The sequence below is a fragment of the Jaculus jaculus genome, chromosome 9 (genome assembly GCF_020740685.1).
Source record: "Jaculus jaculus isolate mJacJac1 chromosome 9, mJacJac1.mat.Y.cur, whole genome shotgun sequence".
NCBI classification, from domain to species: domain Eukaryota; kingdom Metazoa; phylum Chordata; class Mammalia; order Rodentia; family Dipodidae; genus Jaculus; species Jaculus jaculus.
In genome coordinates, this window is record NC_059110.1 from 105,913,514 (window position 1) to 105,940,940 (window position 27,427).

The following is a 27,427-nucleotide window of genomic DNA, read 5'->3' on the forward strand; positions in this document are numbered from 1 at the left end:
GTCAGGCATAGTAGCATGCACCTCTGTCTCCAGTTCAGGGGTGAAGACAGGTGGATGTTAGGGCCTGCTGATTAGTTTGTCTAGGCAAACCAGTAAGCTCTAGGTTCAGTGACACACTATCCCAAAATTAAGATAAAGAGTAACAGAGGGGAAGACAACTGGCATCAACCTCTGGCCTCCACATGCAAGCCCACACACAAGTACACAAACAAGCACACACACATGCACATACACCATACACATACACACAAGCACGCACACACACCACACACACACATGCATGACAAAAAGAAAAAAAAATACTAAGCATATAACATTCTCAGCTGGGTGTGTTTATGCACGCCTTTAATCCCAGCACTCAGGAAGTAGACATAAAAGGATCACTGGGAGTTAAAAGACCAACCTGGAGCGACAGTGAATTCCAGGTCAGCATGGGCTACAGTGAGACCCTACCTTGAAAAGAAGAAAAGTAAAAATAAAGTGTCTAAAGGGATTTTTCAAAAACAGACAACTTACATTTCCTCATCTTCGTCTTCTTCATCTACCCAAACTGGCTTCTTCTGAGGAGGAAAATTATCTTTTGCTTCATTTTCCACTTCCGAGTCATCTGAGTGTCCATGATGTTGACCCTACAGAACACAAGACTCTTTAAACCACCTAGTTTTTATCTATACCACGGTGGCAGACATCCTCACCTTGTACTTAGGTGGCTGGTAGAATGTTGCTTTGTTTGCATGGTCTGCTGAAGAAAAATTGGAATACAGTATTACCACAATAAACGGTGGAGGAAAAAGCTGGATGGATGAACAGCCAAGGACAGTCAACACACTGAAAGCAAAAGACCACTCATTCCACAAGAACAAATGGCAAGTGGACACATGAAAAAAATGAAGCAAACATCAAAACTCAAAAACTAATGGATCAGGTTAGGGAAGCTTTTCTTATCAAATCCAATGATGTCGCCCAAATGGGCGCTTGCTTGCAAAGCCAGCCAGACCAGGGTACCCACATAAAGCCAATGGCACAAGCATCCAGTTCATTTGTAGCAGCAACAACAGGTATGCCCGGTCATTCTCTGTCAAATAAATAAATAGATGTTGAAAAATTACAAGACCCAAGGCAAACTAGAATCAAAGGTAATATAATGGCTGTCTCTTATTATAAGGTAGATCTTTGTTTTCTGTGTTTGGTCTCTCCCTCCTTAAAATTTCACACCAGGGGCTAGGGAAATGGCTTGGCAGTTAAGTATACTTGTGGTATAAGCATGAGGACCTGAGTTCAATCCTTAGGACCCTTGTAAAAAGCCAGACATGACTATACATGCCTGTAGCCTCAGCACTGAGAGAGACAGAGGCAGAGGATAGCTAGGGCTGTATGGTCAGCCAGTATAAACAAAGAACCCCAGGTTCAGTGTCAGGGTTATAAATAAGGCAGTAGACCAAACTAGGAGGCCTTCACATGCATGCACACACACCCCCAAAATTTAAAACGCTGGGGAGGACTCGGTGGTTAAAGGCACCTGCTTGCAAACTCTTACAGCCAGGGACTTTAAAAGTGATCCTAGGGCTGGAGAGATGGCTTAGTGGTTATCTGCTTGCCTGTGAAGCCTAAGGACCCTGGTTCAAGGCTTGATTCCCCAGGACCCACGTAAGCCAGATGCACCAGGTGGCACATTCTATCTATCTGCTACCTTTTCTCTCTTTGTCACTCTCAAATAAACTAAAAATAAGCAAAAAAAAAAAAATTTAAGTGACCCTAGTGTCTGGGGCTCATTTACAGACACTGGTGTGTACACATACAAACTTACATTCTTTAAAAAACTGACAACATACTATCAGATATAAAATAAATCCAGACCGCAGAAATCCCTTGAAGTGAACGTGAGCTTGAGCTTTCCCAACCCACACGACAGCAATGGCCAAGGGATTTCTATTGCACTAGAGCTACCTGACAATCCCTCGAAGCCCTCCTTCCACAGAGGGTTCCTTTTGACAACAAAACTGTCAGTGACATTTTTCTGGTAATACCTACCTCCCAACTAGACTGCTGTAGCTTCTCCCATAAGAACACAAAGGAGGTCTGGCAACTGGCAGAATAAGCCAGGACAGCACTAACTTGGCTAATGTTGGCAGTCATTCTCCATGCAGTTTCCTTTGGCCACCTCATCTAAAATTTCACAGGCCCCCTCGATATTTTACTTTGCCAAAGATTCTGATTTTCCTTTCCAGCACTTGTCACCAACATGCTTGAATTTTATTTAGACCCTTTATCTTCTTTCTTTATTATTACTAAGCTTCAAAAGGATGAGTATTTTTGCCAACTCTGCCCACTGTTTCCTCCTCCAGCTCCTACAACAATGCCTGAGAACCTACCTTGGTTGAAAAGCCAAGCATGGAATAAAAGGAATGCCAGACAGTGCAAAAATTACGATTAGGGCTGGAGAGGTGCGTCAGCGATTAAAGGCACTTACTTGCAAAGCCTAATGTCCTCGGTTCGATTCCCCAGTACCCACTTAAAGCCAGGTGTAGAAAGCGGCACATGTATTTGGAATTCGTTTGCAAAGGAAAGAGGCCCTGGTGTGCCCATTCTGTCTTTAATAAATAAATAAAAATTATCATTACACAGAGCTTGCAATTGCTAAGGAGCGTATCAGCCATCCAAAGCCTTGCAGACATTAATAAACGAATAACAAGATCCTCCTCAAAAGCGCGTTTCTGAGCGGTGAAACTGTTAACATGAGACCACCCCTCCTTGTGCCCACAACAGTTGCCAACGAAATGCAACCCTTGAGTCCCTGGCATGAAATGTGGCAGGTGACAACGCCGCGTTTCAGCAGAGGATAGCGGAACCACGGGAAAAAAAGATGCTCAACTCCAGTTTGCAAAACCAAATTCGTGTAGTCCTAACGCCTGGCGAATACGGGGCGGAGAAAGGCACCGTCTCCGCCCTCCCAGGCGCGCAGGCCCGAGCCCCTGGCCAGGAGCGCGCCACGGCTCCCCTCGGCGCCCGCGTTCGGGGACCCCTCCCACCTGAGCGCCCGCCGCCGTAGGTCGCCGAGGATGGCTCCGCCCCACCCTTCCGGAGCCTCGCCGCCCACGGCGTGCCCTCCCGAGCGTGCCCGGTCGCAGCGAAGTAGTAAGGCCTCCCTCACCCGCGAGCCCCGCAGCCGCCGCAGCAGCGCGTCCTCGTCGTCCTCAACGTCGCCGAAAACCAACTCCTCCAGGCAGCGCTCCGCCGCCGGCTTGTCCTCCTCCAGAGTCAGGCGGTTCCGCCGCCGGAGCCGGCTCTCCTCCTCCGCGGACACCGAAGCCGCGGCCGCGTTGGTTGCCGCGCCCGACCGGGCAGACGGTGTCCGCTGAGATGACGGGACAGCTTTTAGAAACTTCCCGCCGCTCTCGGGCCTGGTTCTCCGGTCCGGCCTCTTGTGGGTCTTCCGAAGGTCCGGCCTCGCGCCGGCTTTCCGATCTGCTTTCGCCCCGCTCTTGCGTTCGGGCGGCATCGTCGGGTTGGAGAACAGACACGGTCTTTCACGTGGAGGCCCACAGCGCATGTGCGGGGACGTCTCTCCCGACGCCGCCGCCGGGGATCGGAGATGCGGAAGGAGCGTGCGCAGGCCTCGGCCACGTGACTGGCACTCAGCCTCCCTACGTCACTCGCCCTGGCCCGGCGGCCCCGCCCCGTGTGGGAGTTCCTCTGGGAGGGCCCATCTTCCGGGTGTAGGGGGAAGCGGCGTGACTGGAGTGGAAATTTTGTTGTATTTTTTCCCAACACAACTTCTCAGTGGCAACATATCTCAAGGATACTCCAGAGAGCCCATGAGGGTGACCGAAAGGAACTTCTCTTCCTCCTGACCTTATAACTGCTCGGCTCCACCACAAGCCTGCCTTTTACCTCATGGTGCTTCCGTGTTGGTACGGTCCGTAGAGTACGGAGCGTGCCGAGGGTCCCACGCTGGAGGAGACAAGAGGAGGGTAAGTGGGGAAGTGGGCCAATCGGGGCGCGGGTCACGGCGCAGGCGCGCTGGGAAGGGAGGGCTATGCTAATGTTGTTGATATCCTGGGGCCACCCGAGTTAAAGGGGGGGGGAAATCCGGGGGTGGCCACTGCTGTTGCGGGTCTCGACCCAGCCCGGGGTCTGGGGGTGGGAAGGAAGCGGCCCCTTAAGTCGCCGACGTCCGGGGGGCAGAGGTGCCTGCTGCGCCCCCCCCAAGCTCGGGGCCCGGGGGCGCCGCGGGCTCGGGGAGCGCGGACAACCCCTTACCCATGAGGCCCTGATGGAAAACACAAAGGATCTGGTGAGAGAGCCGAGCGCGGCAGCCGCTTTGTGTGCCAGGTTGTGGGGTGTGTGGGGAGGTGGGGTGAGGGAGACGCCCGCAAGCTCCCTGGGAACCCCGCGGCTCCTCGACCCCGCTCCCGGCCCGGCCTGCTTCTCCATCCCACGCCCCCTCCACCTCCCTGGAGCTCCCCTCCCCCTACCGGCCGTTAAACGTTCAGTGCTTCCCCTCCCCCTCCCACAGTTCCCCCCCACACTCGTTGGGGTTCACTTTTAAGAGGAAAAACAAAAACAAAAAAAAAAACGAGGAGAAAGTTATTCCTCCGCGTTTCCACTCCCAGCAACCCCCCCCCCTCGTTCCGGCCGAGGAGAAAGACAGGATCTGTCCGAGACTTTTTTCTTTTTTAGCCGCCTAGGGTGGGAGAGAGGAGTCCCCCCTCAGTTCCCTTGGGGGGGGGGGCCGTGCCTCTCGGGGGGAAGGAGGCGGTGACACGGCGCCGTGGGGCCCGGGCCGCGGGGCTCTGGGCTGGTTGCACGTGGAGGTGGCAAGGGGGCGGGGTGGGCACGTGCGGGAGGGAGCCGTGGGCGAGCTGCGGGGGACGCCACCGCCACCCGGGCTGCTTGCGTCCAGAGGGTTCCGAGGCGGGGAGGGGGGGCTGTGCTTCTGAGACACCCCCCCCCCCGTTCTCCCGTGTGAAATGAAACTCCTAACATTTCAGAGTCAGAAGAGACACTAGAAGTCACCCCAAGCAGCCGTCCCCTGTCCTGCTTCTGACAAGTGGTAGGTAGTCTGACCTCTCCTTGAACCCCCTCCCAGCACTCCTTATTAGACTCTGCAGTCTCATTCATGTCCTGCTTAAGTTGCTCCCCCCGCCCTTTTTTTGACTTCTCAAAATTTTTTTCTCACATCCTCCTCACCCACCCACTGCTCATTGGCCTATATTTTGTGTGCCAGGAAGGAACAGCAGGAAAGTGGAGGAAGGGAGATGGAGATTTCAGAGCTATTGAAGGCCAGCTGAAAACTTTGCTGGGTCATTTTCAAGTGTGCCGCTCCACACAACTGTACAAGGTTGACAACCATTCTCTAGGAAACTGGGGATTTGCAAATTGACAGTTGAAGTTGGAAGTTTTAACACCATCTTCATATATTTGCTTGCTGTCTCGATTACTTTCCCTAAGGCTGCCTCACATTGCTCTCTTGGGAATAGTACTGAAGCAGATAGAAACATCATCTGGCAGAAGAGTGATCACAACTACTACCTCCATCGTTTTGACCAGTGTTCTTCACATACTGGTCTCCTCTTCAAAAAGAAAGTCCACTCTTCGCAAATCCTTTTTGTAAACAACTCATAATGAGATTTGAAATGAATGCAGCACTGCCATGCAGTATTTATCATTCTCCCTATATTAACACACAATAGTATTTGTCACTTGGTAGTTCACTTTCAAATACATCCTGGCACTCAGTGTTTTTCTAATGATATCTTTCTTTAGGTGAGCTGTGCTGCTGTCCCTGTAAGTTTCATTGTGATAAGAATCCTGGGGCATGTTGCCCTCTTCCTAATATAAGGAAGTAGAAGTCAAGACAATAGTATAAAAGTAGTACATCTGATTTAAAAGCCAGTGAGTAAATTTACCTTAATTCCCAGTAAATTAACCTGTAAAATTCTGTTAAAATTTTTTCTTCCCCTAGCTCTTGGGATTCAGAGACTTGCTTTGTGCTGTGTACTAAATTGTGTTTTTTTTTTTTTTTTTTTTGATTGTTTGCCTCACTACCCAAAGAGCATTTAGAAAAAAAAAAAAAAAAAAAAAAAAGCTGTCTTTTTTTTTTTCTTTTGCACCACCACCTCTGAATAGGCAAATAGCTTATATTTATTTAGATCCCAATATTCAGAGCCTGTATTTCCTTGCAGATTATGGTGAAAGCTGTCTTGGAATAAGTGTCTGTCTTAATAACTAACTTGGTGGTTTCTAACCATTCAATTTAACTTTATATAAACTTTGACATGTACCATTTTCTCTGATCACTAGAATTGAAACTGAAATTGAATACTAGACATGAAGAAAATTAATACAGCAATATATTTTTGTTTTTAAATTTTTAATCAATATGGAGTTCAAAGTTGCTTTCCTCCTAACTCCAAACATGAACCATCATGACATAAGTTGACTGACTTTGGAAACATTTGCATTAAACATACTAGACAGGAACAACTGGTTTTATTTTTAAAGAGGCCACAAGGGTATTTTTATGACTGCTTGTATGTGGAACTTATTAGCTAAATCTTCCTAGATATTAAGGTGCTCCTAGTTCCTTAATTATTCTGGAAATGAAAATCAAGCATATTATTTTAAACTGTTTAAACCAAACAGTGTTCAAATGAAGGTAAAATTGTAGTTTATGGGCAAAAACAACATATTAATGTCACAGCTGTTAATCTACTAAATTCCTAAAAGCCAAGAGTATGCAAGTGATCTGAATGGAGCACATTCTAAAATCAGAAAAGTGACTTTGAATTGTTCCTTGTTACACACTTTCTCATCTTTAAAATGTTTACTAGGCCATATTTAACCTGGGCATGGTGGTGCATGCTTGTAATCCCACTGCTCAAGAGACATGGTATGAGCTCAGCCTAGACTACATAATGAGTTTCAGGCCAACCTGGGCTGTGTGGTAAAACCCTGACTCAAAAAAAAAAAAAAAACAGAAGCCAGTGGTGGTGGGCCACATCTTTAATCCCAGCACTCAGGAGGCTGAGGTAGCAGGATTGCCTTGACATACTGAATTCCAGGTCAGCCTGGTCTAGAGTGAAATGCTACTTCGAAAAACCAAAAAAATAAAAATAAAAAGCCAACAAAAAGACAGATTTAACCTTCAACTCTTAAAACTCACAGGAAGATAATATTCACATTAGTCTCAAGGTTTCGCATGCAAGACAGAGGAAGGACTTAACTTTTTTTCAGATTTTTTTTTTTTTTTTTTTTGAGGTGTGGAGGGGGTGTTCTTGCTAAAGCCCAGGCTAACCTGGAACTCACTCTGTAGTCCCAGGCTGGCAGTCCTGTACATCTGCTGGAATTAAATGGGATTAACTTTGAATGGTTACAAGGTTGGGTTTATCTTCTACTAGAGTATTCTTACTGCCCAAATGTCTTAATTTTCTATAAGAAATGAATACCTTTAGATTTTTATTTTATTTTTTTTTTTTAGATAGAGTCTTGCTGTAACCCAGGATAACCTAGAATTTGCTATATAGTCTCAGGCTGGCCTTGAACTCAGAGCAATCCTCCTACCTCTGCCACCTGAGTGCTGATGTGTACCACCATGCCCAGGTCCTTAAAAAAAAAAGTTTATTGAATAAACCTTTTTATGAAGGACTTTTTTCCCCCCTAATGAATTTACAGTTTGTCTTCTTGCTTTCCTGGAAGTCACAGGAAAAGGTGAAAAAACAGTAATTTTCTTGAACAAACCCTGTTTGTGAGAAAGTTGCAATGATACAGTAAGAGGGCACTGGCAGGTTAGGTTAGAGTTGCACTTCTGCCACAGTGTAGCTCCATGGCACTTGTTGAACAGCGTACTGTGCCCTGTTTTCTCAGTGCCCAGTTAAAGGGTTGGCCTAAAATCAGTCAGCATTGAGCTTTCTGCGGTGATGGGAATGTCTTGCATCCAACTATTTAGCACTTAAAATGTAGGCTGTGAGGCTAGTGAGATGGCTTAGCAGTTAAGGCACTTGCCTGCAAAGCAGGGGACCCAAGTTTGATTCCCCAGGGCCCATGTAAGGCAGTTGCCCAAGGTGATGTGTGCATCTGGAGTTCATTTGCAGTGACTGAAGGCCTTAGCATATTCCCCCTCTCCCTCCCTCCCTCTCCCCCCCCCCTCTCTCTCTCTCATTCTGTTTCTCTCTCAAATAAATAAAAGTAATTTTTTTTTTTAAATGTAGGTAGTAGAGTGAAGGACTCAATAATTTCTTGTTCTGTTTTCCTAGTGGTGTCAGTTTTAAGAGCCATGTGTCTTCTAAGCTGCATGTGCAGGTCTTAGGAACAATGTTTTCCCAGCTTAGCTAATCACTGAACTCAACTCCTGAAGGTGCTAATTAAAAATACACATCCCAGCCGGGCGTGGTGGCGCACACCTTTAATCCCAGCACTCGGGAGGCAGAGGTAGGAGGATCGCAAGAGTTCGAGGCCACCCTGAGACTACATAGTGAATTCCAGGTCAGCCTGAGCCAGATCGAGACCCTACCTCGAAAAACAACAACAACAACAAAAATACACATCCCTGTCCTGGAGCCTGCCATTCAGGAGATCTGCAGTAAGGTCTGGGAATCTGTTGTTGGTTTAGTTTTTCTGAGATGCGGTCTTGTTATATAACCCATGCTGGCTTTGAACTTGTGATCCTCTTGCCTCAGCTTCCCTAGTGCTAAAGTTACAAGTGTATGCTATTATCCCAGCCGGGAATCTCTTTCTATGTATGCCCCAAAAAGTTTTTTTTGTTTGTTTTTATCAAAATGGTTAAGTAAAGGTCTTAAATCCCAGCACTTGGGAGGCAGAGGTAGGACCACCACCATGAATTTGAGGCCAGCCTGAGACTACATAGTGAATTCCGTGTCAGCCTGGGCTAGAGCGAGACCCAACCTCAACCGCCCCCCCCCAAAAAAAAAGTAATAGTACAATAGATGTTTTTAGCTCCTCTCTGGTTCTCACTGGAGTGTTGATAATATAGAAATTAGTGTACAAGTGACATCTGGACAAAGCTAGCAAATGGTTAGACTCTAGCTCTGTTACCACCACCACTGGTTTGTGATTGCATTTTTGTTTTGTCTAGTTTTAATTTTTATTTATTTATTTATTTATTTGAGAGGATGAGGGGGAGGAGAGAGATTGGGCATGTATACAAACACCAGGGGCTCTTGCTGCTGTAAACAAACACCCATCTGTCCTTGCATGAGTAGCTAGGATATTGAACATAGGGTGGCAGAATTTTTTTTTGTTGGTTTATTTTTCCAAGGCAGGGTCTCTCTGTAGCCCAGGCTGACCTAGAATTCACTGTGTAGTCTCAGGGTGGCCTCAAACTCATGGTGATCCTCCTACCTCTGCCTCCCAAGTGCTGAGATTAAAGGTGGCTGGGCCAGCAGAATTTGCAAGCAACTGTCTTCAAACTCTGAGGCCTCTCCCTGTAACTTGTGATCTTTTAAAAAAAAAAAAAGTTGCCTAATTTCTGAGAGCTTTGTTTTCTTCATATGAAACATGGAGTGAGACTCAGTTCTGCATCCTTCCTAAGGTTTCTGTACACCTCTCCTCAGCTGTGATTAAGACTTTTTAAAAAGTTGAATTGCAGGCTAAAGAGAGGACTTACCTATAAAGGCACTTGCCTGCAAAGCCTATGGACCCAGATTCAATTCTCCTGATCCCACATAAGCCAGGTGCACATGGTGGTACATGCATCTGAAATTCATTTGCAGTGACCTGAAGCCCTGGCATACTCATTTTCTCTCTTTCTTTCCTCTGAAATAAATAAATAAAAGTGAGTTGATACACAAGTAATTGAAATGTTAAGATGTCTTCCAACTTTCCTCTTTTTATTATATTATTAAATTCCCACTACTATTATAAAACTGGTAGTATATCATAATCACATTTTTTATTTTTATTTTTTGTTTATTCTTATTTATTTACTTGAAAGTGACAGAGAGAGTGAGAGAATGGGCATGCCAGGGCCTTCAGCCACTGTAAACGGACTCCACACGCATGCGCCCCTTTGTGCATCTGGCTAACATGGATCCTGGGGAATTGAGCCTTGAACCATGGTCCTTAAGCTTCACAGGCAAGCACTTAACCACTAAGCCATCTCTCCAGCCCACTCACATTACATTTTATCCCAATTATTTCATCTGACTTTGCAATCTAGTTGTAGGGCAGCCTTGTAGTGCTAAACATTATGATTTAAATATGTTATTCAAGCCAGGTGGTGATGCACACCTTTAATACTAGTACTCAAGAGGCTGAGGGAGGAGGATTGCATTGGGGCCAGCCTTCGACTGGATAGTGAATTCCAGATCATGCTGAGCTACGGTAAGACCCCACCTCAAAAAAAAAAAAAAAAAAAAATGGTATGGTGGCGCATGCCTTTAACCCCAGGAGGCGGGGGTAGTAGGATTGCCATTAGTACGAGGCCAGCCTGAGACTACATAGTGAATTCCAGGTCAGCCGGAGCTAAAGTGAGATGCTATCTTGGAAAACCAAAAAATACATATATATATAATGTATATAGTAATAATAAAAATGTTCAATAAATGTTGGTTAATGTCATGTAGAACTTTACTTTATTGAGACTTGAAGTTTCTGATTGCTAGATTATTGCCTATCAGAGGAATATCACCTTCTAACCCACGTGTCTGACTCAATATTCTATAGTAATTGTATTTTTGTTGTTGTTTTGTTTTTGAGGTAGAACCTCACTAGTCCACAGTGACCTGGCTTTCACTCTACAGCCCACACTGGCCTCAAATTCTCCTACTTCAACCTCCCAAGTGCTGTGGTTACAGATGTGAGCTGCCACATGTGACTTGCATGTCTTTTATTTAGCCTTCCATGTGTGGTATGTGCAGATGGTATGCATGTTCATGTGGAGGGGTACATAAGTTTGTGTGTGGAAGTCAGTGTTAGATGTGTCCCAGGATCACTCTACACATTTTCTTAACTACTTATTTTTTGAGACAAAATTTTTCACTAAATCTAGAGCTTATCCACTAGACTAGATAAGCTAGCCAGCAACTCCCAGGGATCTTCCTGTTTCTGCCTTATCGTTACTGGATTACAGATGTGCACACCAACACCCAACTTTTTTTTTTTCTTAGTTTTGTACTCAGTTAATACAGTCAAGTTGGTACCATTGTTAGCCTCTTCCCTGTCCTCCCCCCTCCACAAGGACCTTCCTCATTGGGGGATATGAGTCTTGTATTGTGGGGTTAGCCATCAGTTATGAGTGGGATGCAATGTCTCTGTGTATCATGACCCATCATGTGGCTCTGATATTCTTCCCCCCCCCCCCCACAAATTTCCCTGAGCCATATTGGGTTTGTTTTAGGTCTGCTTCAATGATGAGGTCTTGGGAGCCTTTGTGCCTCTGGACACCTGGTTTGGTAGGAGTTGAGTGTTCTGTGTGCCTATCTCCTTCACCCTTGTGCTGGTACCAGGTTCACCAAGAAAGCAGCAGTCTTACTCATTTACCCAATTATTCTTAGTTTCAGCTGGGGCCCTTTTGAAGTGTGATGGGCTGGTTCTCTCCTTAGAATATACATCCGTCTGAAAAAGAGAAGCAAATTCTCCAACAGAGAGTGAAGATAATGCCAGAGAAGTGGGATAACCTTTGTTTTTTACAGAGAATTTAATAGGTGTAGGCCCTCTTGTAGCCCACAATTGGTGGGAGCTTGGTAATGGAGAATGGGCTCGTTTTGAATATGGTTCTGACTTGTTTCCCAGCTCCAGCTTTGGGATCCATTCCACTGAGCAGATCAATTAGCCAAGTGAAGAATATTTGGTTTTCCACCATGGCTATGCACTGCTATTGCATTTGTGTGAGCATCATGTCAGGTTGTTTGCTGCTGAGTAGTTTAGACCACGAGTTGCTTGGACAGATATTGGTCATTTTCCCCCAGTCACTCATGTAGCACCTTCTGGCACTAGACAAACTAAATGTTTGGGGACTGACCCTTTTCCAGTTTCCAGCCAGGTTCCGTACCATGTTCCATACCAACAGCATATGATGTCTTCAGCAGTAGGGTCTTACCACTAACCTTTTGTGGGTCACCAAGTACTCTGACAGAAATCTGTCTTCTTTTTGGAAACCTTGTAGGTCTCTGATCAAGAGCTCATTGTGGGGCTGGAGAGATGGCTTAGTGGTTAAGCACTTGCCTGTGAAGCCTGAGGACCCCAGTTTGAGGTACAATTCCCCAGGACCTATGTAAGCCAGATGCACAAGGGTCTACATGGCTGGAGGCCCTGGTGCGCTGATTCTAACACTCTCTCTATCTGCCTCTGCCTCTCGACCCCCCCCCCCCCCGCCTATTGCTCTCAAATAAATAAAGAAAAATAAATAAAGAAAAAATTTTTAAAAGCTCATTGTGTATGATGGTCACGTGCTGGTACTGGGAGTTACAGGTCAGTGCCCAAGAAGAGAAGGAAAAAAAAGATAGGTAATATAAAAGAGATAGAGAGAAGAGGGGGGGGGAGAGAGAGAAAAAAAAAAACAGAAACAGGAGAAGATTAAGGTTATTCTTCATCGTACCCTCTCCAGGACCTTGTGATTCAGGCGTTCCCTCTAAGGGCCTGGTGAAAGTTCTTTTAGGATGTAGAATTTTATGGTACCATTGCCATTTGAGTCATTTTGTGCCACCACCACCACTACCACCATTGTCCAGTCCTCGAGATGCTTATGTAGGTCTATGTCGGCCTCTCAGGTAGATTCAGGTTAGAAGCGGTAGATGAGTGAGGCTATGCAGCGATTTTCTATGATTGGGTGAGTTCACTGAGAATGATCTGTTCCAGGTTCAACCATTTTTCTTTAAATTTTATTGTGTCATTTTTTCTTACTGCTGTGTAGAATTCCATCGCCAACACCCAACTTTTTACAAGGGCACCCTGAATTTGGGTCCTCAAACTTGCTTCAAGCACTTTGACCACTCTGCAGCCATCATCAGTAATTGTATGTCTTTTGAGTAGCCAATTCTAATTTTTTTTGGGGGGGGGGGTTCGAGGTATGGTTTCACACTAGCCCAGGCTGACCTGGAATTCACTATGTGGTCTCAGGATGCCTCGAACTCGCAGCAATTCTCCTACCTCTGCCTACCAATTGCTGGGTTTAAAGGCATGTGCCACCATGCCCAGCCCCAGATAAATATTCTTTTTCAAGGTAGGGTCTCATTCTAGTCCAGGCTGACCTGGAATTCACTATGTAGTCTCAGGGTAGCCTCAAATTCGTGGTGATCCTCTTACCTCTGCCTCCTGAGTGCTGGGATGAAAGGTGTACATCACCACTCCTGGCCCAAATATATTTTTAAAAGGTGAACACACTGGATTGTAGTTCAGTGGTAGTGCTTGGCTAGCATTTACAAGGCTGTGGTTCAGTCCTCAGCACCACAAAATAACACCAAGAGAATGTCATCATTTCATTTCAATGTTTCTAGGCTGTATCATCTAATATAACACTGAATAACCTGTGTAACATTTTGTTTGTGTTTACATGAATAAGTGGCTTTGGTTAATTATTGAAACCATATTTTTTCTATAGACCAGTTCCCTTGTTTGGATATAAATTATAGCTGTTGGACTGGAGAGATGGCTTAGCAGTTAAGGCACTTGCCTACAAAGCCTAAGAACACGTGTTCAACTCTTCATGTCCCACGTAAACCAGAGACACAAGGTGATGCAAGCACACACTGTCACACGTGACACATGATTGATGAGTTTGATTACAGTGGTTCGCCAGTTCTCTCTCGCACTCTTGCATAATCAAAAAAAGGTCAGTCTGTTAGGCTTGCCTTGAAAAGAAAAAGAAATTATAGCTATTTGATGCTGTGGGTGTATCTCTGGGGTCAATCCACAGCACACACATGCACACACACACACACATAATTAAAAGGGTATTTTCAACTTCTTGTTTTTTCTTGGCTCCTGTAATAATGATCTTAAAGATTCCCCAGGCCTGTGTATGTCATACATAATTGTGATTAGGTCATCTTATTTTTAATTAGTTTGTCAGGTTCACACTTAAGGTTTCATAGCTACTCTTCCTGAAATCCATGCCTACATACTGTATTATCATACTTTCCTCTGTAATAAGATAGCATTTCTTACTTAGGAAAGAAGGAAAGTTAGACTCATGTAATTGTGACATCCAAATTTATAAGAGTGACAAACTAGAAATTGGATCCGAAAGTGTAGGAATTTGGACTCAATTGCTAGTCAGATAGTGATTTTCATCCTGATGTAGAGTGAGACAGATGCCAGTAAGCGCTAAATAGTTATCTAGCACTTAAATCCAGTTATCATAGACTGTTCTTAATTTTTGTTTTGACCTTTGTGCATGCAACATTCAAGTTTTATTATCTGACACCATCACAGTTTGTTTATTCTGTTTAGGTCATGTCTTCTGTCCAGTTTATCCATGATCTATCTGTACCCACTGTATAATCCAACCATTACTTAGTAGCCACCTTGATTATTAGATCACCTGTCAAGAGTGTCATAGGCTTATGTCCAAATACCCTGACATGGTAACCTAAATCTACTACATATATGTACCTTTCTTCATCTTACACCTAGGCATTGCATCATCACAAGAATGGTGAACACAATGGAATAAGACTTTGTGAGAACACATTTGCATAACTTACTACAATATATTGCTATACTTGTTCTCATTTATTGTTCTCTCTTACTGTGCCTAGTTTAAAAATTAAACTTTATCTGGGCTGGAGAGATAAAGCAGTTAAGCTGCTTGCCTGAGAAGTCTAAGGATCCAGAGTCAATTTCCCATTTTCCAATTAAGCCAGATGCACATGGTAACACATGCATCTTCAGTTTGTTTGCAGTTGCTACAGACCCTGGTGTAGTTCTCTCTCGCTCTCACTCTTGCTCTCTCTCAAGTAAATAAAAATAAAAGTAAATCAATGTGGGGTGTACTGGCGCACACCTTCAATCCCAGCATTCTGAAGGCAGAGGTAGGAGGATTGCCATGAGTTCAAGGCCACCTTGAGGCTACATAATTAATTCCCGGTCAGCCTGGGCCAGAGAGAGACCCTACCTTGAAAAACCAAAATAAACAAACAAACAAACAAACAAACTTGGGTATGTATGCATAGGAAACTGTATTATCTACATTGAGTTCAGTACTAACCTACATTTCAGGTATCTTCTGAGAGTCTTGAAATATCCCTATCCAAAGACACTGCTGTATATGTTCACAGAAAACTTTACACAAAAATGTCAGTGGGTAACTTTGCTCATTATTCAAATATAGATGGAGAATGTTTCATTAAGTAGGATATTCCTTGGCAATAAAAAGCAGTGTAGGGGCCGAAGAGATGACTCAGTGGTTAAAGACACTTGCTTGCAAAGCCTGACAGCTCAGGTTCAGTTCCCCAGTCCCTATGTGAAGCCAAATGGACAAGAGTATGGTGTTCATTTGCAGTGGCAGGAAGCCCTAGTACGCCTGTACTCACTTTACTCTTTCTCTCTGTCTCTCTCTCTCTCTCAAATCAATAATTTAAGAAAAAAAAAAAAAACAATGCACCTACCATTTATACTTGTCATAACAAGAAATTAGATGCGGGGGCTGGAGAGATGGCTTAGCGGTTTGAGTGCTTGCCTGTGAAGCCTAGGGGTCCTGGTTTGAGGCTCGGTTCCCCGGGACTCATATAAGCCAGATGCATAAGGTGGCTCATGCATCTGGAGTTTGTTTGCAGTGGGTGGAGGCCCCGATGCACCCATTCTCCCTCCCTCCCTCCCCCCCTTTCTCTCTCTCTCTGCCTTCTCTGCCTCTTTCTCTGTTTACGTCACTCAAATGATTTAAATAAAAGTCAGTAGAAATTTATGAAAAAAAAAGAAATTAGATGCAAAACATTTCATTACTTTTTTAAATTTATATAAGCTTTTTCTTCAAATAGGGTCTCTCTAGTCCAGGCTGGCCTTGAATGTAGTGTTGTGCCCCAGCCTCCAGGTGCTGGTATTACAAGTATATACATGCCACACACAGTTTTATAATCTTAAATGCAGGTTGACCTTACATAACCTGAGAACCCAAAATTTGAAATGTTCCAAACTCAATGAATGAACCAGGTGCCATAATCCCTATCCTATTAGTTGAGACAATGTGCTGAGGCAGGAGGATTGTCAATAGTTTAGGCCAGCCTGGACTACAGTGGCACCCATTGCAAGAGAACAAAAAGGAAGTAAATAAACAAAAGAAGCCCTTATGGCTCAGGATTGTAACCGCAGCTATTCTAGAGGATGAAGGCTGAGCTCAGGGCCTGCCTGGGCTAGAGTGAGTTCAGGGTCAACCTACACAACTTAAGTGAGATCTTTTATAAAAATAGCAATAATGGGACTGGAGAGATGGCTTAGCAGTTAAGGCATTTTTGCATGCGAAGGCTAAGAACCCAAGTTCGATTCCCCAGAACCTGTGTAAGACCGATGCACATGGTGGCACGTGCATCTGGAGTTCATTTGTAGTGGTTAGAAGCCCTGGCATGCCAGAGATGACTTAGAGGTTAAGGCACTTGCTTACAAAGCCAATTGAACCCAAGTTCAATTCCCTAGACCCCTCATGAACTAGATGCACATGGTGGTGCGCATGTCTGAAGTTTGTTTGCAATGGCTAGAGGCCCTGGTGCGTCCATTCTCTCTCCTTGCAAATAAATAAAAACACTTTTTAAAATAGCAATAGGGCTGGAGAGATGGCTTAGCAGTTAAGGTGCTTGCCTGCGAAACCTAAGAACCCATGTTTTCTCTCCAGATCCCATGTTAGCCAGACACAGAAAGGTGAGACAAGCACCAAGTTGCACAAGCATCTGGAGTTCAATTGCGGTGACGGAGATCCTGGCCTGCCAATTCCCTCCCCCCCTCCCTCCCTCCCTCCCCTCTCTTGCTTGCTCACTCTCTCTTAATTTTTTTTTTCTTTTTTTTTTTTTTTTTTTTTTGGTGTTCCAAAGTAGGCTCTCACTCTAGCTCAGGCTGACCTGGAATTCACTGGATAGTCTCAGGGTGGCCTCAAACTCATGGCAGTCCTCCTACCTCTGCCTCCTGAGTGCTGGGATTCAAGGCGTGCACTACCATGCCCGGCTCTAAAATAAGTTTTAAAAATATATATCAATAGTTGGGGTTAGAGAGATGGCTTAGTGGTTAAGGTGTTTGCTTGCAAAGCAAAAGGGCGCAAGTTCAATTCCCCAGAACCCATGTAAGCCAGATGCACATTTTCTCCCTCCCTCCTCCTCCTCCCCCCCCAACTAAAATTGAATATCTTTTAAAAACATAGCAATAGTTAGAATAATACAGAGAAGCCAGGCATAGTAGTGCACACCTGTAATCCTAGGACTAGAGAGGCTGATGCAAGAAGATTGCCATGAGTTCTAGGCCAATGTAGAACAGAGTGAAACTCTACCTCAAAAAATTTAAATAAATACTTTCATGTGTAACATGTACTTGAAACATATTAATTTTGTGTTTAGATTTGGCCACCTCCCCAAGATATTTCATATATGCAAATATTCCAAAATTTAAAACTCTTATACTCCCAAACATTTCAGGCTGGAGATACTTAGTCTTTAACATAATAATCTATTGATTTCTCTTTGGAGAATATATCCTATATCCAAACGAACTAAAATATTTCTTTTTTTTTTTTTTTCTTTTTCAAGGTAGGGTCTCATTCTAGCCCAGGCTGACCTGGAATTCACTATGGAGTCTCAGGGTGGCCTCAAACTCACGGTGATCCTCCTACCACTGCCTCCCGAGTGCTGGGATTAAAGGCGTGCGCCACCACGCCCGGCTTCAATATTTCCAATCTAAAGCAGCATCTCAAAGGACACTCAACTTGCATGTGTAAACACTAAGAGAACTTTGGAATAAAGGGAAGAATTGACTGGGAAATTACATATGAAAGCTTTCTAGAGTAGCAGTCTTGAATATTAATATATTCTCAAAAGTATGCCTTTATTTTAAAAAGCCTAAAGCCGGGCGTGGTGGCACACGCCTTTAATCCCAGCACTCGGGAGGCAGAGGTAGGTGGATCGCCATGAGTTCGTGGCCACCCTGAGACTCCATAGTGAGTTTCAGGTTGACCTGGGCTAGCGTGAGACCCTACCTCGGAAAAATAAATAAATAAATAAGTAAAATAAGATAAATAAATAAAAAGCCTCACTGTTAGGTTAAAAGGAGCTACAAACAAATTGCAATTTCTCCTTTTATTTATTTGAGAGAAAATGAGAATGGGCACACCAGGGCCTACAAGCACATGTGCAATATTTTGTTCATCTGGCTTTATGTGGAATCTGATGAATTGAACCCTGGCAGGCAAGTTTTGCAAGCAAACACCTTTAGCCACTGAGCAATTTCTCCAGTCCTTAATTTCCAAAAGTAATGATAATAGAATGCTATATATCATACTCTGTGGGATGCATTTAAAGCAGTGAGGAGAGGAAAATTCATTGCCCTAAACACTTTATATCAGTGAAAATATTTATTTTTGTGGGGTGTTCTCAAGGTAGGGCCTCGTCCTAGACCAAGCTGACTTGGAACTCACTCTGTAGCCCCAGGCTGTTCTCAAACTCATGGTAATCCTCCTGAGTGAGTCTCCCAAGTGCTGGGACAAAAGGTTTACACCACCACATCCAGCTGAAAACAAATTTTTTTAAATGAAAGAACAGAATAAGCCAAAAGAGAGCACAAAAGGAAATAGTAGTTATTCCCAATGCTACATGAAAATGAATATAAACATTGTAATTATTTTTTGTCCTCAAGCTCCGGATGAAAGCTGTCCTTGAACTTCTGATCTTCCTGCTTCTACATGCAGAGGGCTGGGGTTGTAGGCTTGAGCCAATATGACCAGTTTATGTGGTGCTGGGGATCAAATGCATAGCTTTATGAATGCTGGGACAAGTACTCTACCAAGTGAGCTCTATCTCCAGCTCTTAATAAATTTAATGATATCCATTTATGTTTTGGTCTAGATCTGAGCTAATATTAAAATTTCATTTCAAAAATGCATATATACCAAAACATTAAAATAGAAGATCTCTGAAGTAGATCGAAGCTTGCCAGATTCCAAAATGCTGTACAAAGCCTCTAGAACTCTAAAAGCAGGATATTGACACATAACAGATCAATGAAATATAGTCATGTCTTATCACAATTTTAATCAACAGTGGGCTATATAAGCACAGTGGTCCCATAAGATTATTAAAGTATAGCACAAATGTATAATACTTGATAATAGTGTTGTTGGTTTATGTGTTTACATGGTCTTTGCATGACCAGGGATTGATAATTGGATTGCTCACAATTTGCATTTGTGTATGTCTTTTATATGGGCATAAGCTTTTATTTCTCATAAATATCTAGGAATGGAAGGGTTCATAAGAAACTCTTTTGCAGTGTGCTTATACCATTTTATATTCCTGTATATGCTGTACAACAGTTGCATTGCCTCACTGAACATAGAATGTGGTGTTTCAGTATGGTTGGTTTTGTGTGTGAGTGCGTGTGTATTCTTGGAGTGTGTTTATTTTTCAAATTTTACTATAAAACACTATGCCATGTTACATGGCAACAGTCTCAGGTATTTTGTGTTTACTTCATCTTTTGATATTAGCATTTTTTTGTTGTACCCATCCTAGTGTGTTTTTCTGCTTATGAGGGCCCATAACCATTCAATATCCACTGCTAATATTACTAACAGGAGGTCATATCAAATGATTACCTGGAAACAAAATTCAAGGTGATTAAGTACTCAAAGTAAAAGGCTGTCATGATTATTGCTCACCTGCCAGGCATGTCCCCATGCTACCATCACCACAAGGCTGAAGAATAAGAACAGTGGTGTCAAAGGATTTCCTTTAGTAAAGACAAGACCAAAATTCAAGAAAGCTTTATACCAAATGTGTAGAAATGTAATGACCTGGGAAGATTAGACAGAAGTATATCCAGAACCCCAGTGATAATCACAGCCAAAAGAAAGTTTGTGATGTTGAAAGAAAAGGCTGCACCTGGCTACAGTGTTAAATGTGGACTGGAGGCCTGCTCTACATAGTTTAAGAACCTAAAAACCATGGTTCATCATACACTGTGAGAGTGAGAAGTGAACTCTACATAAAGTGATTGTGGAGAATTACTCTGGCACAGCAACCACCTGTGTAATAGAGCCTATATGGATAGTAGTATAAGCCAGCTAGGTTTATGTAAATACAGGTGATGTATGTCCAACAACAGAATTTCAAATGTGGATTTCTGAAAACATGTCCCTGTTATTAGTGACAAGTAGCTATAGGATAAAGTGTGTCAAATCAGGTAAACGACTTAATATAGGAGGTAACAACTGGGTAGCCATTTGAAAACAAATGTTAGGTTCTTCTCCATACGTAAGAACACACTCCATATGGTAAGAGATTGAAATATAAAAGCAAACCATACAAACAGTGAAAGAAAATATGTGCATTTTTGTTTTTTTGTGCATTGCTTTAAGGGAAATTTTTCTAACCCTAACTACTAGTGGTAAATTTGTGCTCAGCATGCTCTGTGTTTGATCTCCCAACACAGAAAAGAAAAAGTGATCAATTTTACTATACTTGGAGGGGGGGGCTCATATTCGAGGAAGGCTCTTGCTCTAGCCCAGGCTGACCTGGAATTTATTCTCAGGGTCCTTGAACTTACAGCACTCGTCCTACCTCTGCCTCCAAAGTAAGAATAAAGGCATGTACCACCCTGCTGAACCCTCTATGTAACTTTTTTTTCTCAATTTTTATTAACATTTTCCATGATTATAAAAAATATCCTAGGTAATACCCTCCTTCCCCTCCCCCACTTTCCTCTTTGAAATTCCATTCTCCATCATATCCCCTTCCCATCTGAATTAGTCTCTCTCTTATTTTCATGTCATGGTCTTTTCCTCCTCATATGATGGTCTTGTGTAGGTAGTGTCAGGCAGTATGAGGTCATGGATATCTAGGCCATTTTATGTCTGGAGGGAGCACGTTGTAAGGAGTCCTACCCTTCCTTTGGCTCTTACATTCTTTCCGCCACCTCTTCCGCATTAGACCCTGAGCCTTGGAAGGTGTGATCGAGATGTTACTCAGTACTCCAGTCAATTCTTCCTAGCACTATGATGCCTTCTGAGTCGTTCCAAGGTCACTGCCATCTGAAAAGAGATTCTCTACCCTAACTGAGAGTAGCATTAATATAAGTGTATAAATATTGAGAGAAGTGCTTACTGAGCAGTTTGATAAGCATAGTATATACATTTTTCCAGACATCAGCAGATATTATACCTCTAGGGCTCATGACTACCCCTGTTTTAAGGTTTCAGTATCAGGGATGTGTTTCCCCCCATGGAGCAGGCCTCCAGTCCAATTGGAGGACAGTTGGTTTCCACCATGACAGACCTGCCACTATTGCACCTGTTGGCTTATTTGGACTGGTTGGCCAACTATAAGGCTTGCAGTGTCCACTGTTGAGTATCTTCACTGGTGGTATCTTTCTCCCATTGAACTATATGTAGAACGGTTTCTTCCAGCTTTCTGTCAGCTGGTCTACATGGAGGAGGTTATCAGCTCAGTTCCAGCAGGATTTCTCAGTGGCCTTACAGCCAAAGTATGTGGAATGTTCAACAATAGGGTCTTACCATTGATTCCTGGTGGAAAACCAAGGGCCTCGACAATGGCCTATAATGTTCTGGGGGCATCAGGGACCTCCCTGGCCAACAACTCACTGGAGGTATCCCATCCCTGGCACTGAAAATTTTCTAACAACGATCTATGGCTCCTGAGTGTTCCATTGTCCAAAACTGGAGGATTCCATATGATTATTTGCATCCTCTTAGATTTTGATTAGCCCTCCCTCCACCTTTCCTTTACTCATTCTCTTCCCCTGACCTCACTTTGGGCCTTTTCACCCCCGTTAATCTGTTCTTCTACTTACATATATACAATACCAACCTAATAAGTACTCTCCTCCCTTCCTTTCTCTTCCCTCTATATCTCCTTTTTAATTTACTGGCCTCTGCTACTGAGTTTTTTCCTTCTTACACAGAAGGCCAGTCATTTGTAGCTAGGATCCACATGTGAGGGAGAACATGCAGTGCTTGGCTTTCTGGGCCTGGGTTACCTCACTTAGTATAATCCTTTCCAGTATAATCCTTTCCAGATCCACCCATTTTCCTGCAAATTTCATAACTGCATTTTTCTTCACCACTGAGTAGAACTCCATTGTATAAATGTGCCACATCTTCATTATCCACTCATCAATTGAGGGACATCTAGGCTGGTTCCATTTCCCAGCTATTATGAATTGAGCGGCAATAAACATGGTTGAGCATGTACTTCTAAGGAAATGAGATGAGTCCCTAGGATATATGCCTAGGAGTGCTATAGCTGGGTCATATGGTAGATCAATTTTTTGATGTCTTAGGAACCTTCCCACTGATTTCCACAACGGCTGGACCAGATTGCATTCCCGCCAACAGTGTAGAAGGGTTCCTCTTTTTCCACATCCCCGCCAGCATTTATGATCATTTGTTTTCGTGATGGTAGCCAATCTGACAGGAGTGAGATGAAATCTCAATATAGTTTTAATCTGCATTTCCCTGATGACTAGGGATGTAGAACATATTTTTAGATGCTTATATACCATACGTATTTCTTCTTTTGAGAACTCTCTATTTAACGCCATAGCCCATTTTTTAATTGGCTTGTTTGACTTATTATTTAATTTTTGAGTTCTTTGTATATCCTAGGTATTAATCCTCTATCAGATATATAGCTGGCAAAGATTTTTCCAATTCTGTAAGTTGCCTCTTTGCTTTATTCACAGCGTCCTTTGCAATACAAAATCTTTGTAATTTCATAAGGTCCCAGTGGTTAATCTGTGGTTTTATTGCCTGAGCAATTGAGGTTATATTCAGAAAGTCTTTGCCAAGACCAATATGTTGAAGGGTTTCCCCTACTTTTTTTTTCCTCTAGCAGTTTGAGAGTTTCAAGTCTGATGTTAAGGTCTTTGGTCCATTTGGATTTAATTCTTGTGCATGGAGAGAGAGAAGAATTTATTTTCATCCTTTTACAGTTACATATTCAGTTTTCCCAGCACCACTTGCTGAAGAGGCTGTCTTTTCTCCAATGAGTATTTTTGGCATTTTTATCGACTATCAGGTGGCTATAGCTACCTGGACTTATTTTTGAGTCCTCTATTCTGTTCCACTGATCTACATATCTGCTTTTGTGCCAGTACCATGCTGTTTTTGTTACTATGGCTCTGTAGTATAGGTTAAAATCAGGTATGGTGATACCACCAGCTTTATTTTTGTTGCTCAGTATTATTTTAGATATTTGAGGTTTTTTGTGATTCCAAATGAATTTTTGGATTGTTTTTCCTATTTCCATGAAGAATGCCTTTGGAACTTTGATGGGGATTGCATTAAATGTGTAGATTGCTTTTGGTAAGATTGCCATTTTCACAATATTGATTCTTCCAATCCAGGAACAAGGGATGTTTTCCATTTCCTAGTGTCTTCTGCAATTTCTCGCTTTAGTGTTTTATAGTTTTCATTGTAGAGATCCTTTACTTCCTTAGTTAGGTTTATTCCAAGGTACTTTATTTTTTTTTTTTTTTTGATGCAATTGTAAATGGGAGTGATTCTCTGATTTCATCCTCTGTGTGTTTGTTGATAACATATACGAAGGCAACTGATTTCTGTGTATTTATCTTGTATCCTGCTACATGGCTGTAGGTGTTTATCAGCTCTAACAGTTTGCTAGTAGAGTCTTTAGGGTCCTTTTTAATATAGACTCATGTCATCTGCAAAGAATGATAACTTGATTGCTTCCTTTCCAATTTGTATCCCGTTTATGTGTGTGTCTTGCCTTATTGCTATGGCTAAGACTTCCAGTACTATATTAAATAAAAGTGGGCACAGTGGACACCCTTGTCTTTAGTTGGGAGATTTTTGTATATATATAACTGCTTGGATCTCCATACTTGTTATGTCTATTTAACTGGTTAATCTCATCTTTTTTTAATTTACATAGGTCATATAAATCAAGGAAATCATCCATTTATTTCAGATTTCTTTTCTATTAGTTTGTCTTTCTTTTTGTTGGACTGTATTAGATCTGTCACCTGGTCTTCTAGCTTAGATATTCTGTCCTTCACCCATTCTACTGGTGAGGTTTTCTACAGAGTTTGTTATTTCATTAACTCTGTTCTTCATTGCTAGTAATTCTGACTGATTTTTATTATTTCTAGTTCCTTATTTATGTATAGTGTTGACCTCTTTATTTCATTAAATTGGTGTCCTGTGTTTTCTTTGTTTCCTTTGATTTCCTCTTTCATTCCTTTGATTTCTTCTTTGACTTCTTTGAACATATTTATAATCATTTTTTTGAAATCTTTCTCAGCCATTTCCTCTAATTTGTTCCCACTAGAGGTCATTTCTGATGTGTTAATACTTTTTGGTGGATTTATATTGTCTTGATTTTTGGTGTTTCTTGTGTTATTATTTTTGCATCCTGGATTATTTAATGATTGGATTTTCTAGTTAGCTGGTTATTATGAGATGCATCAATCTGATGTTATATAACTTCAGGGTAGGTGCTTAAGGCATTTGGTGTGGCTCTCAAGACTCTCAGAGTTTTTATTCAAGAGTAGGTATTATGACAACCAGATCCTCTAACTGTCCCTTAGGGTATGTGGTGCACCACCCACACCTTTAATCCTGACAACAAGGAGGTTTAAGATTTCTGATCTGTTGTGACCAAGAGAGACCCTTCCCTGGTGTAATCCCAATTACCTCTGCTCCTGTTTGGGTCCCCACTGTCGGTTCAGGTAGGCATGGCTGAGTCCCTGGACTGCTGCTCTGTTCCCTGGAGCTGGGCACTGGCGGTGGGGAAGGGGAGGGAGCCGATGCTGCTCTAGATGCTGCTCTAGTTCTCTCGCTGTTCCACATGTTCATCTACCTTGTGATCTGCTCCTCCGTTGTTCACTGCCGCTATCCCTTCACTTTTCTTGAATTTGCAGAGAGCTCTGGTATGAGTGGAAACTTCTCACCTGACTTTTCTTGGGGCTCCAGCAGAGCCTGGCGGCTTTCTGGTGCACCTGCTGGAGCAGCTTCTGCCAGCCTATTTGGGCTCTGGATGCTCTGGATCTCTCCTACTTCTCCGCTGCCGTTTCAATTTCCTATACACCACACTTTTTAGTAAAAGTGTGTATTTTGCTGAGGGTTTTTTGTTTGTTTGTTTGTTTGTTTTTTTGGTTTTTTTTTTTTTGGCTTTTTCCCCCCGTAGGCTGCTTTGGTGTGGTAGCTCCCTCTATGTAATTTTACCTGCATGATAAAAAGCTCCCTGGTCAAAATGAAAATTTGGAGATACATACATGCATGTTTATATACTTACATAAAATAAAAAGAACTGGGGAAAAGGTTTCTAATTACCCTAAATAAAATTGTTAAAAAGTTTGAACATACTTAAGAAAAACACACTTATGAAAAAGGTTTAGTGTAAGACAGACATGGTAGCTCATGACTTTAATTCCTGTCCTCCTGAGGTTGCAGTCAGAGAAGCACTGTGAGTTCAAGGCCAGCCTGGGGCACAGAGTGAGTTCTACATTAGTATCGGCTAATGTGAGACCTTGACTCCTAATACTGTCCACTAAAAAGGTCCATAGTTCTTTGAGAAGTTAATTTCAGGCTGGAGCAGCCTGGAGGATATTAATATGCCATAAAGTAAGGAAGTGCTCAAAAGTTGATGGTAGCATGTCAGAAGATCACAGGACCACTTCAAGAAGATCCTAGTGACCAAATCTGATATAACTAGAGCACTGAAATAATCAAGAACAGGGGTGAATTACAAATCTTTTTGGCAGAAGGGAGGAGGACTTAATTCACCCTTACAATAGTAGACATGGAGTAGATGGATAACATAAAGAGAATGGTAGTAGGATTTCTTGCTGACTGCTTAACTGCCATGGTTGGAAAATCATTTTTCTAGCCACCATGATAAAATTTGGATTGCAAGAATTAACATTGCGTGCTAAATTAGAAGTATAATAACAGGTACATGTTTTAATTATGTCCTCAGATTGCTAATTACTTTCAGGGAGAAATATAGTAAGTATACAGTGGAAAAACTGAACTTTACAATGACCAACATGACCAGTGAAAGGTAGTTAGGCATCTTAGTACCCCTAGATATAATATTCTATAAACACATCATCACACACTATTATGGGAATGCATATTCTTATTTATCGAGGAAACATTAGATAGGCCCAAATTCTCCTCCCCACACAAAAAAATAACAATAATACATAAGGGCTGGAGAGATGGCTTAGTGGTTAAGTGCTTGTCTGTGAAGCCTAACGACCCTGAGTCAAGGCTCGATTTCCCAGGACCCACCCAGATGCATAAGGGGGCACACGCATCTGGAGTTCGTTTGCAGTGGCTGGAAGCCCTGGTGCACCCATTCTCTCCTCCTCCCCCCCATCACTCTCAAATAAATAAATAAATAAATATGAACAAAAAAAAACCTTACTTATAAAAAAATACATAAATAAAAGAGTAGAAACCTGTATTCCAAAACATCTTCCAAAGGAATGGAAACAAATTATAGGACAGCCAGGCATGATGGTACATGTCTTTAATCCCAACACTTGGGAGGCAGAGGTGATAGGATCGCCATGAGGTTGAGGCCATCCTGAGACTACATAATGAATTCCAGGTCAGCCTGGACTAGAATGAGACCCAACCTTGAAAAACTGGGGGATGGGGGGAGAGAAACAGCTTCCTTTTTTCCTGCAATTTGCAAATTGATACCCAGCACTTGGGAAATGGAGGCAGGATCAGTTCTAAGTCATGCTTGGCTACATAATTTGAGGCCCAGGTGGACTTAATAAAACTCATTCTTAAACAAACAAAAAGGAGTTGGGAGGATGACTCAGCAGTTACAGGTGCTTGCTTGTAAAGTCTGTTGTCCCAGCTTCAGTTACCAAGTCACTCATGTAAGTTGGATGCAAAAACTGACACCATGATCTAGTGTTCATTTGAAGTTGTCACCCAAACATGAACACCTGAATTCGAGCCCCAGCACCCACATAAAAAACTGGGGGTGGTCATACACACCTGTAACCCCAGTGCTGAAAGGGCAGAGACTGGAGGCTCTCTAGGGCTCACTGGTCAGCCAAACTGAACAAACATCCACTTCACTGAGCAATTCCATCAGTTGAGGTCATCTCAGTGGGAAAATGAAGAGAAACAGTAAAGGACACCTGTTCCACTCTGACCTCTACATGTGGTGTATGCAACTGCACATGCATACATACAGACACACACAATTCTATTTTTAATTTTGAAAGAATTCTTGGGGGCTGGTAGAGCTCTTACCTCGCTGGCATGAAGCCAGTC

The 27,427-nt window shown here is 42.9% G+C and overlaps 2 protein-coding genes across 10 annotated transcripts in view; one reads left to right on the forward strand and one right to left on the reverse strand.

Moving 5' to 3' along the window:
- The window catches only part of Utp18 (UTP18 small subunit processome component), a 43,068-nt gene extending 39,473 nt beyond the window's left edge, over positions 1 to 3,595 (reverse strand). The window contains exons 1-2 of the mRNA XM_045158733.1: positions 3,152 to 3,595; positions 517 to 629 (exon numbers count right to left, since the gene is read on the reverse strand). Coding sequence (XP_045014668.1) covers positions 517 to 629; positions 3,152 to 3,550 — 512 coding nt within the window. The 5' untranslated portion in view covers positions 3,551 to 3,595. The remainder of the gene's footprint in view (positions 1 to 516; positions 630 to 3,151) is intronic.
- Positions 3,596 to 3,773: 178 nt separating this feature from the next.
- Positions 3,774 to 27,427, forward strand: part of Mbtd1 (mbt domain containing 1) — an 87,585-nt gene continuing 63,931 nt past the window's right edge. For 2 of the 9 annotated variants that reach the window (XM_045159301.1, XM_045159306.1), the window contains exons 1-2: positions 4,143 to 4,294; positions 4,992 to 5,053. The gene's annotated coding sequence lies outside the window, so the exon portion shown is untranslated. Of the gene's footprint in view, positions 3,972 to 4,142; positions 4,295 to 4,991; positions 5,054 to 12,172; positions 12,212 to 27,427 lie in introns of those variants that run through there. The other 7 variants (XM_045159307.1, XM_045159308.1, XM_045159309.1 and 4 more) reach the window with 5 other exon arrangements.